Genomic DNA, 12385 nt, shown 5'->3' on the forward strand with positions numbered 1-12385 from the left:
GATTTTATTTATTTATTAATGAGAAAGATAGGAGAGAGAGAGAAAGAACCAGACATCTCTCTGGTACACGTGCTGCTGGGGATTGAACTCAGGATCTCATGCTTGAGAGTGTTAGACCTTTTCTGGTTTAGTTCTTAGAGCTAGCTTTCCCTTTTTCACAAATTATTTAATGGGAGACTTTTTGTGAGACTGTGCTGTTCTGATACTTTTTTTTTTAATATTTAATCTTTCAGACTCTGTAAAATATATCAAAGTTAAATTCTAAGTCTAACAAGAATTTAAGTGAAAGATTAGCTGTGAAAGAATTTATCTTCTTATTTATTTCACTTAGATGTTAAATGATAATTTTTACCATGTCTTTGTAGAAATTGTCACAGAAGGAAAAAGGAAAAAACCTCCATCTTCTGAGTTACATAAGGTATGCATTAGTTTGCTTTTCATTTATTTGTTATCATTAGAGTTACTGTTTTCTGTTTACTTTCTAGTAAATTTCTAAAGGAAATACTGTAAGAGTTAAATAATCATTATTATGGGGGAAACTAAATGGTTAATCAGAAAGCTCTTTCTGGGACCACTCTTGTTTAAAATCATTGTAAATAACACCTGCAGGGATACGGAGGAGAATAGCAGTTTTCCCAGAAGACTTTCACACCCCCAAGGTCCCAGAAGTCCCAGGTTCAGTCCCCGCACTACTATAAACCACAGCTGAGCAGTAATAAAAAAAAATTTACCTGCATACTTTCCAGGCTTTAATTAGGTTTTATGTAAAACATAAAATAAACTTTCTCTAATCACTAGATATAGTAGAGTGTCATATGTCCATTCATGGTAATAATTTAAATGTAGAAGAGTTGTATGCAAGTCATGTGCCAAAAATTGCTCTTTGGGATATGTCCTTTGAAAAGTTTATTGGTGAGTCTGAAAGAGAGAGAAGTGAAAGCATCACTGTAGTACCTGGCAGGTGCCAGAGATGAGTTTCAGGACCAGGACCATGTATGCATGCAGATCTCTAACTTGTGTGCAGCCTCTTGGACCAATGGGATACATCTTTATTGCTTTAAAAAATTGATTAGTAATTTAATAGTGTTTTACAAGATTGTAAGATTGCAGGGGTACAGTTAGTTCTACACTGTACCCACTACCAAAGTTCTGTATTCGCAGACCCCCAACAAATTATATATCTATATATATTTTATAGAGACAGCCAGAAATTCAGAAGGAAGGGGGGTAATAGAGAGGGAGAGAGACAGAGACACCTGCAGCACTGCTTCACTAATCGTGAAGTTTCCCTCCTGCAGGTGGGGATGGGGGCTCGAACCTGGTTCCTTGCACACTGTAACATGTGCACTCAACCAGGTGCACCACCACCTGCCCCTGGAATACTTCTTTTTAAATTTTTTTTTTTATATTTATTTATTGGTATATTTATTGGTGGTATCATGCATATACAAGGTCTTGGGTTCATTCCCTAGTACCAAAAGGGAAAGAAAGAAAAAAAATATATATCAAAAGGGATCCATTTGTTAAACACTTCCTACAGGTATAGAAACTCCATTTTGCCTGATTTGCTACTCTTGGCTTATAAAGAAAAAATAAATAAGAAAGGAAAAAACGGAGGGCTAATGTATTCTAGGGAGTTGGGCGGTAACGTAGCAGGTTAAGCCCATGTGGTGCAAAGCGCAAGGACTGGCATAAGGATCCAGGTTCGAACCCCCGGCTCCCCACCTGCAGAGGTGTCCCTTCATAGGCGGTGAGGCAGACCTGCAGGTGTCTGTCTTTCTCTACCCCTCTCTGTCTTCCTCTCCTCTCTCCATTTCTCTGTCCTATCCAACAACGATGACATCAACAACAACAACAATAATAACTACAACAATAAAACAACAAGGGCAACAAAAGGGAAAATAAATAAATAAATATTAAAAAAAAAAGTAATACTCTGGGGCCAGGTGGTGGCGCACCTGGTTGAGCACACAGGTTACAGTGCTCAAGGACTAGAGTTCAAGCCCCCAGTCTCCACCTGCAGGGGAGAATCTTTGCAAGTAATGAAAAAGTGCTGATGGTGTCTATCTCCCATCTTTATCTCCCCCTTCCTCTGAATTTCCTTCTATCTTTATACAGTAAACAAAGATTAGAAAAAACAACCCCAGTACTACTCTAATTTACATTGTAATAATTTGTGAAACATTTTTCTCTGAGTCTTTTTACTAAGTTATTTACAAGAAACTTTAATTTCCTACATGCATGTGTGATTCTATTTCTTGAGATTCTGCTGTTCTCAGGCTTTATTTATTTTTGCCTCCAGGGTTATCACTGGGGCTCGGTGCCAGTGCTATGAATCCACTGCTACTGGAGGCTATTTTTCCCATTTTGTTGCCCTTGTGGTTGTTACTGTTACTGTTGTTGTTGTTGGACAGGACCGACAGAAGTTGAGAGAGAGGATGGGAAGATAGGGAGGAAAGATAGACACCTGCAGACCTGCTTCACTGCTTGGGAAGCAACTCCCCGCCCCACTGCAGGTTGCGAGCCCCGGCTCTAACCAGGATTCTTAAATCGGTCCTTGCCCTTTGCGCCGTGTGCACTTAACCTGCTGTGCTACCTCCCAGCCCCCATTTTTGTTTATTTTTAATTGCCACTAGATTTATCTCTGGGAGTCAGGGATAATACTATGAGTCTATTACTCTTGCTGGCCTTTTCCCCCCCATTACTTTTTTTTTTTTAAATATTTATTTTATTTATTTATTCCCTTTTGTTGCTCTTGTTGTTTTATTGTTGTAGTTATTATTGTTGTTGTCGTTGTTGGATAGGACAGAGAGAAATGGAGAGAGGAGGGGAAGACAGAGAGGAGGAGAGAAAGATAGACACCTGCAGACCTGCTTCACCGCCTGTGAAGCGACTCCCCTGCAGGTGGGGAGCCGGGGTTCGAACCTGGATACTTACGCCGGTCCTTGTGCTTTGCGCCACCTGCGCTTAACCCGCTGCTCTTCAGCCCGACTCCCCCCCCATTACTTTCTATGTTTTGATAGGACAGAGAAATTGAGAGGGGAGGGGGCCAGGTGGTGGCGTACCTGGTTGAGTGCACATATTACAGTGAGCAAGGACATGGGTTTGAGCCCCCGTCCCCACGCAGGGGGAAGCTTCACCGAGTGGTGAAGCTGTGCTGCAGGTGCCTCTCTCTCCCTATCCCCTTTCCTCTCAATTTCTGGCTGTCTCTAACCAATAAGTAAATAAAAATAAAATAAATTGAGAGGGGAGAGATAAAGAGGGAGAAAGATAAACACCTACAGACCTGCTTCACTGCTCATGGAACTTTTCCCTAGCAGATGGGGAGCTGAGTCTTGAACCTGGTAATATGTGTGCTCAACCAGGTGTGCCACTACCTGGTTCCCCTAACATTTTCATAATATATATGATTTTATTTATTAATGAGAAGTATAGGAGAAGGCAGAGAGAGAGAAAGAACCAGACATCACTCTGGTACATGTGCTGCCGGGTATTGAACTCAGGACTTCATGCTTGAGAGTCCAGTGCTTTACCCACTGCGCCACTTCCTGGAGCACTGTCATTTATTTATTTATTTATTTATTTATTTATTTATTTATTTAAATTTTTTTTGCTTCCAGGGTTATTGCTGGGTCTCGGGGCTTGCAGAACGAATCCATTGCTCCTAGAGGCTATTTTTTTTCCTTTTTGTTGCCCTTGTTGTTTATTGTTGTTGTTGTTATTATTATTGCTGTCGTTGATGTTGGATAGGACAGAGAGAAATCGAGAGAGGAGGGTCAGACAATAGACCCAATAGGTGGGGAGCCCAGGTTCAAACCGAGATCTTTATGCTGGGTCCTTGTGCTTTGTGCCACGTGTGCTTAATCTACTGCGCTACCGCCTGGTCTCCACTATTTTTATTTTATTATTATTTTATATTTATTTATTTTCCCTTTTGTTGCCCTTGTTTTTCATTGTTGTTGTCGTTATTGTTGTTATTGATGTCGTTGTTGTTAGATAGGACAGAGAAATGGAGAGAGGAGGGGGAGACAGAAAGGGGGAGAGAAAGACACCGCAGACCTGCTTCACCGCCTGTGAAGCGACTCCTGCAGGTGGGGAGCCGGTGGCTCCAACCGCAGTCCCTACGCTGTTCCTTGCGCTTCACGCCATGTGCACATAACCCGCTGTGCTACTGCGGGATTCCCTATTTTTTAATTTTTTTTAAATCAAAGCACTGCTCAACTCTTGACTTATGGTGGTGCCGTAGATTAGATTTAGCATTTTAGAGTCTCAGACATGAAATTTATTTTGCATAAACATTGTGCTACTCACCTCCCTGACCCTCAGGACTTACTACAGTTTTTTTTTTCTTTTTTAAGTTTACTTATTATTTTTTTAGTTACTTATTTAATTTTTGTAGAGACAGAGAACAACTGAAAAGAGAAGGGTGAGACAGAGAGGAAGAGAGAAAGAGACATCTGCAGCACTGTTCTATAGCTTGTAAAGCTCCTTCCTTGCAGGTGGGGCTTGGGGCTTGAACATGGGTCCTTCCTTGTACACTGTAATGTGTGGTGCTCACCTGGCCTTCAGGGCTGATTGTTTTCATTTTTATTTCAGAGAGAGGGGTGGAGAGAGAGCTGTAGAGACAGTAGCACCACTCTACTACCTGTAGAGCTTTCTCCAAGTCTGTGGTGCTCCCAGGTGATGCTGGGGTTTGATTCTGTGCCTCCTATATGGTAAGGCACGCCAGGTGACCTGCAGCATGGCCCTGTGATGATCACTGAAAACCCTAAAACAACTAAAGAAAAAAAAAAGATTTATTTCTCCCTTAATGATAGTGGTGGGGACGGGGGAGGAAGAACCAGAGCATCACTCTGGCCTATGCGATGCTAGGGACTGAATTCAGGACCCCATACTTGAGAGTCCAACTCTTTATTCACTATGTTACTTCCAGGGCTCTTTTTTTTTTTTTTTTTTAAGAAGGAGAAATGTTATTGTTCTTCATAAAATTATAACTGCTTGCAAGCTTTGAATTAAATTTAAAACTCTTCCTAATGACATCTTAATGGATATTAGTGGATTGTGATTTTGTCACTCTATTCAGTTTTTATTTATATCTCAATTAAGTTGATTGTTTTCTCATTTTCATTTCAGAGAAGAAAGATGTTAAATCCAAAATCAGAGGATGTTCATGTTCAGTCACCCAAACTCAGAAGCTCAGAACGCTGGAATCCTTTGCAGGTGGTGCTTTTCAGTATCTAGTAGTATTTTACCTGTCTAGACATATTTTTGTGAAACTGAATTTTAGTTTTCTGGGGCATGCATGGTGGTGGCACTCCTGGTTGAGTGCACATTACAATGCACAAGGACCTGGGTTCGAGTCCCTGTCCCCACCTGCAGGGGGAAGGCTTCACAAGAGGTGAAGCAGTGTTGCAGGTGTCTCTCTGTCTCTCTCCCTCTCCCTCTGTATCACCACCTTTCCTCGATTTCTGGATGTCCAATAAATAACTAAAGATAATTAACTTTAGTTTTCATACATTTTATTTTTCAGGATTTCTAGTTATTTTATTTTAGAGAGAGGTAAGAACACTGCTCAGGTCTGCCCTAAGGTGGTACTGGAGATTGAACCTGGGATCTTAGGGTCTCAGGTATGAACGAACAGCTGCTGTGCTGTCTCTGTGGCTGTAATACCTACATTTTCAATCTAATAGATGGTTAAGGTTCTTAGAATTTTTTAATCATAAGCTTCTGATTTTACTTTTCATTAAATTACAGGATTATAGTTTTCATAGGGATAATGTTGTGCATTACTCCAAGATAGGTGTCAGTATAACTCATAACCCATGAAACTGTCATCATCTTCCATAAAGCATCTACTATTATTATTTTGCCTCCTTTGCTTCATTGGGGCTTTGTGCCTGTGTGAGTCCACCACGTCCACCGCACTCTTTAGTTTTTTTTTCTTTTTTTTTTCTTAGTGAGAGATGGAATAAGAGAAAGACTGAGAGGAGAGATACCATAGCACTGATCCAATACTCATGAAGCTTCCTTCTTGCATGGTGTTCACACTTAGTGGTTGGGAGGTGCTTACACCTGGGTCCTCAGGCATGGTAAAATATATGTGCACTATCGGATGAGCTTTTTTCTTTTTTGAAAATATTTATTTATGAGAGAACTAGAGCATCACCGTATTACATGCAGTGCTGGGGATCAGACTGAGACCTCATGTTTGAGGGTCCAACACTATCCAATGCACTACGTCTTGGTGCCAGATGAGTTACTTCTCAGCTCCCTATTATTTTCATGGTATGCCTGCATGACCCTACTATTTCTGATTGATTGTTTTTTTTTCCCCCTTCTAATCTAAAATAGAGACAGAGAGGAAGAGCTACCACAGTACTTGCTGAGCACAGCGCTCCTGTGTATTGTCAGGGTCTGGATTCCTAAACCTTGCTCATGGTGTAGTATACACTCTACTAGGCAAGCTGTCTCTGGGCCCCTACTTTTATTATTTTTAAAATTTTGGGGCTGTTTGAGGGGTAATAGTTAGATGGAGGAGGCACCAGAGTCCTGCTCTGCCATTTTATGCAGTACAAGAAATTGAATCCAGGGGCTTCATGCATGCAAGGCATGTACTCTACCACTTAACCTCTTTCCTAGTCCTATTTCTTATGATTCTGGAGACTGGAAGCTCATTATGAAGGTTCTAGTAGTGTTTACTTCTCTAACTCTTCTCTTCTTGGTTTATAGATTTAATATTAGTTTCTAATATTGGAAGACTTTAATAAAGAGTATTGTTTCACACCTATATATGTGTGTTTACAACTTAAAACCACCAAAGTTCCTGTATTGCAACAAATGGAATTCTTCATCTGTCCCCTTCTTCAGCCTCCCTTTATGATATAATAATCACTACCATAGTTTTCACAGAATCTGAGTGAATTGCTTTTTTTTTTTTTTAAAGTTCATTAGTTTTTTTTTTTTTTTAATCTTTATTTATTGGATAGAAACAGCCAGACATTGAGAGGGAAGGGGGTGATAGAGAGGGAGGGAGACAGAGAGACACTTGCAGTGCTACTTCACCACTTGTGAAGCTTTCCCCTTGCAGGTGGGAACCAGGGGCTTGAACCCAGGTCCTTGCACACTGTAACGTGTGTGCTCAACCAGGTGCACTGTACCACCACCTGGCCCCTTAAGTTCATTAGTCTACATATGAGTTAAACTTTCCAGTAGTTGTTCTTTACCTTTTTATTTATTTCACATAGCACAATCATCTTCATTCCATTTATTTTTTTTCCCCAAACGCACAATGTCATTTTTTTTTTTTTTAATGGCCAAATAATGTTCCACTGAGTATGAGAGTTTGTTTGGAGGCTCTAGCAGGGGAGTGCAACTATTCGAATATCCTCAACCAAAGACCAGTCTGACTTTTCGGGGAAGGTTGTCCTCTTCGACCTAGCACGCAGCTTCAGGAGGGTCACACATGAGGCAGTGAGGGAGGAAGGGGACACCCTCCTAGCCATTGAGATTGGCTGGATCAGCCCTGGTCACAGCCAGATGGTTCTCACATCTATACCACAACTTTTTTATCCAGTCATCTGTTGGTGGGTATTTAGGTTGATTCTTTATTTTGACTATTGTGAGTATTATAACTATTGGCTTGTTGGGAAAGTTATGACACATTTTTCCATAAAAAATATAGAAACTACATCACAGTGCTACTGACAATCCATATGAACACAGAGATGTGTATAGCCTTTGAAATCAATATTTTGTGCCATTTGGATATGTACCTAGGAATGGTATTGCAAGATTGTAACATAATCCATATATATACTTTTTTTTTTTTTTTTACCAGAGCACTGCTTAGCTCTGGCTTATGGTGGTCCCGGGGATTGGACCTGGGACCTTGGAGTCTCAGGTATGAGAATCTCATTGCTTAGCCATCATGCTACCTACACCCACCCTTATAATCCTTTTTTTCCTTTTGTTTTTTTTTTAAATCAATACCAAATAACTTCACTTATTCATGGAACTAAACAAAGGACAGGAAGGGAAAACAAAGTGAAGGGACGTTGGGATCCTGGTATGTCTCCTAGATGCCAGTCAAGGAGATGAGAGGATGTGCCTGTATATTAAAGATTATATTGTAAACCATTAACCCCCCAATAAAAAATAAATTAAAATATTTAAGGAGTCATTCTCATGACTTATAATTAGTCTGGTTAGATCTTATATGATTTAGTTTTGTAGGTTTTGAATTTTTTTTTTTGTGCTGAAGGGGTTCCAGTGTCGGCACTACAAATCCACTGCTCCCTCTGGCCATATTTTCCTTTTTTTCCCCCCATTATATGTGATAGAAAAATATGTCATGGGGGCCGGGTGGTAGCACAGAGGGTTAAGTGCACATGGTGCGAAGCGCAAGGACCTGCGGCAGGATCCCAGTTCGAGTCCCCAGCACCCCACCTGCAGAGGGGTCCCTTCACAAGCGGTGAAGCAGGTCTGTAGGTGTCTGTCTTTCTCTCCCCCTCTCTGTCTTCCCCTCCTCTCTCCATTTCTCTCTGTCCTAGCCAATAATAACAGCAATGACAACAATAATAATAACAAGGGCAACAAAATGGGGAAAAATGACCTCCAGAAGCAGTGGATTCGTGATGCAGGCACTAAGCCCCAGCAATAATCTGGAGGCAAAAAAAAAAAAAAAAAGAAAAAAAGAAAGAAAAAGAAAAATATGTCATAATGGTATTGACAATCCAGTATGAACTTAGGGATGCACGCAGACTTTGAAATTAATGTTTTTGTGCCATTTGGACATATACCTAGGAATGGTATTGCAGGTTTGTAACAGAGAAATTGAGACGGGAAGGGTATAGGAAGGGTAGATAGGGAGGGAGAGAGAATGATTGACACCTGCAGACCAGCTTCACCACTTTTGAAGCATTCCCCGTGCAGGTGGGGAGTGAGGGCTGGAACATGGGTCCTTGCGCATAGTACTAAGCATGCTTAACTGGGTGCACCACTGTCTGGTCCCCATCTTACAGATTTTTATGCTTGTAGGAATTTGTCCATTTCTTCTAGATTGTACAGTTTGTTGACGTATAATTGCCTCTGTAGTTCTGTGGCTTTTATTTAATTATATCTTCTCTCTCTTTCTAATTATTTTTTATTTTCCCTTTGTCGCCCTTGTTTTTTATTGTTGTTGTAGTTATTATTGTTGTTGTTATTGATGTAGTCGTTAGGACAGAGAGAAATGGAAAGAAGAGGGGAAGAGAAAGACACCTGCAGGTCTGCTTCACCGCCTGAGAAGTGACTCCCCTGCAGGTGGGGAGCTGGGGCCTCGAATTGGGGCCCTTTCGCCGGTCCTTGTGCTTTGTGCGCTTAAGCCGCTGAGCTACTGCCCGACTCCCTCCTTCTGTCCTTTCTTTTAAAGGTTTTTTTTTTTTTTCTTCTATATCCATGAAGAATAGTGGACCATACTTTTCCCCCTATTATTGTAATTATTTTATTATTTATTAATTTTGACACACACACTCATTCACTCACTATAGAGCACTGGTATACCCTAACATATGGTAGTGCTAGATCTAGCACCTGGGACCTCAGATTTTAAGGCATGAAATTAAAAAAAAAAAATTTTTATATTTATTTAATTTATTTATTCCCTTTTGTTGCCCTTGTTGTTTTATTCTTGTAGTTACTATTGTTGTTGTCGTCGTTGTTGGATAGGGCAGAGAGAAATGGAGAGAGGAGGGGAAGACAGAGAGGAGGAGAGAAAGATAGACACCGGCAGACCTGCTTCACTGCCTGTGAAGCAACTCCCCTGCAGGTGGGGAGCCGGGGTTCGAACCGGGATCCTTCTGCCGGTCCTTGTGCTTTGCGCCACCAGCGCTTAACCCGCTGCGCTACAGCCGGACTCCCGGCATGAAATTTTTTTACCATAACCATTATGCTGTCTCTGAGTACCAGTTTTACTCTTTTTCTTTTAATTCTTTTATTGGGGGATTAATAATGGCTTACAGTCAATAGTAAAATACAATAGTGTGTACATGCATAACATTTCCCAGTTTCCCATATAACAATACAACCCCCAGTAGGCCCTCCTCTGCCATCATGTTCTAGGACCTGACCCTTGCCCTCACCCCAGAGTCTTTTTTTTTTTATATATATATATATATATATACAAATCATCACATTCCGAATCAATATTAAACTTTATGGGGCGGCAATATTGAACTCTAAAATCTGTATATCTGAAAATAAAGACATAAGGACACTTCAATCCAGGGAGTATCTGCCACTAGGCTTCTGGTTTCCTGGGCTCTGTTTCACTCACAAATAGAGTTTTTTTTTTTTTTTTATAAAAATAAAGAAGTCCCACAACCCTATGGACATCTAATCTTTGACAAAGGGGCCAGACTATTAAATGGGGAAAGCAGAATCTCTTCAATAAATGGTGTTGGAAACAATGGGTTGAACATGCAGAAGAATGAAACTGAATACAGTGGTATTTCCCAAATACAAAAGTAAATTCCAAGTGGATCAAGGACTTGGATGTTAGACCAGAAACTATCGGATACTTAGAAGAAAATACTGGCAGAATTCTTTTCTGCATAAATTTTAAAGACATCTTCAATGAAAAAAAATCCAATTACAAAGAAGACTAAGGCAAGTATAAACCTATGAGACTACATCAAATTAAAAAGCTTCTGAACAGCAAAAGAAACCGCTACCCAAACCAAGAGTCCCCTCACAGAATGGGAGATCTTTACATGCCATACATCACACAAGAGTTTAATAACCAACATATATAAAGAGCTTGCCAAACTCAACAACAAAACAAATAACTCCATCCAAAAATGGGGGGGAGGACATGGACAGAATATTCACCACAGAAGAGACACAAAAGGCCATGTAAAACATGAAAGAATGCTCCATGTCTCTGATTGTCAGAGAAATGCAAATAAAGACAACAAGGAGATACCACTTCACTCTTGTGAGAATGTCATACATCAGAAACGGTAACAGCAGCCAATGCTAGAAAGGGTGTGGGGTCAAAGGGAACCTCCTACACTGCTGGTGGGAATGTCAATTGGTCCAACCTCTGTGGAGAACAGTGTGGAGGACTCTCAGAAGGCTAGAAATGGACCTACCCTAGAATCCTGCAATTCATCTCCTGGGGATATATCCTAAGGAACCCAACACACCCATCCCAAAAGATCTGTGTACAAATATGTTCTTAGCAGCTCAATTTGTAATAGCCAAAACCTGGAAGCAAACCCAGGTGTCAAACACCAGATAAGTGGCTGAGCAAGTTGTGGTATATATACACAATGGAATACTACTCAGCTGTAAAAAATGGTGACTTCACCATTTTCAGAAGATCTTGGATGGACCTTGAAAAATTCATATTAAGTGAAATAAGTCAGAAACTGAAGGATGAATATGGGATGATCTCATTCTCAGGCAGAAGTTGAAAAACAAGATCAGAAGAGAAACACAAGTAGAACCTGAAATGAAATTGGCATACTGCACCAAAGTAAAAGTCTCTGTGGTGGGTGGGTAAGGAGAATACAGATCCAAGAAGGATGACAGAGAACCTAGGGGTTGTATTGTTATATGGGAAACTGGGGAATGTTATACATGTACAAACTATTGTATTTCCTATTGAATGTAAAACATTAATTCCCCAATAAAAATTAAAATAAAAAGTAATTAAAAAAATAAAGAAGGTATGGAACAAAAATTTAAAATTCCTTCATTGTTACTTTACCATAGTTGAATGACCACAGTATCATGATGTGTCCTTAGCAGAGGAGGGTAACTTACCAGCTGTGAAGAATTGGCTGTGTGTGTGCTCAGATCTCAGGTCTCTGGAGAACCCGCAGGCAGACTGAAGCGCTGGAAGAGTATCCCCCAGAGTCTTTTACTTTGGTGCAATACACCATCATCCAGTTTTACTTTCTCCAACACTCAACTCTCCCTTCTTAAAAAAAAAAAATTCTCATCAAGTTTTGATTTCTGAATATGTACATACAATCATTATTCTTATTTTGTAAGTAATCAATACCTAAAATAATGCTGGTTATGAGCAGCCATAAGAATGAAATGATTTATGTTTACTTTTAGATAAAGACAGAAAGGCAAAGAGGGAGGGAGGGGGAGAGAGAGAGAGAGAGGAAGAAGATGAAGAAGAAGGAAGAAGATAGAAGGAAGAAGAAGAAGAAGAAGGAGAAGAAGAAGAAAGAAACTACAGCACCAAAGCTTCCTTCAATGTGGTGGAGGGCGTTTTTGAACCTAGGTTGATCATATTGTGAAGGAGCACTCTGTCCAAATGAACTATTTTGTCAGCCCAGGAAGAAAAGATTGTTAAGACATGCACCATGAATCTGATATTTTAGGTTTTGGT

The 12385-nt window shown here is 40.3% G+C and overlaps 1 protein-coding gene across 6 annotated transcripts in view; it reads left to right on the plus strand.

Moving 5' to 3' along the window:
- Window positions 1–12385, plus strand: part of SENP7 (SUMO specific peptidase 7) — a 145332-nt gene that overhangs the window by 19240 nt on the left and 113707 nt on the right. For 3 of the 6 annotated variants that reach the window (XM_007532622.3, XM_007532624.3, XM_060198443.1), the window contains exons 2-3: window positions 366–418; window positions 5134–5220. In XM_007532622.3, the coding sequence (XP_007532684.2) occupies window positions 366–418; window positions 5134–5220 (140 nt within the window). The remainder of the gene's footprint in view (window positions 1–365; window positions 419–5133; window positions 5221–12385) is intronic. The other 3 variants (XM_060198440.1, XM_060198442.1, XM_060198441.1) reach the window with 2 other exon arrangements.

Source organism: Erinaceus europaeus, chromosome 9 (assembly GCF_950295315.1).
Source record: "Erinaceus europaeus chromosome 9, mEriEur2.1, whole genome shotgun sequence".
In the NCBI taxonomy this organism is placed as follows: Eukaryota; Metazoa; Chordata; class Mammalia; order Eulipotyphla; family Erinaceidae; genus Erinaceus; species Erinaceus europaeus.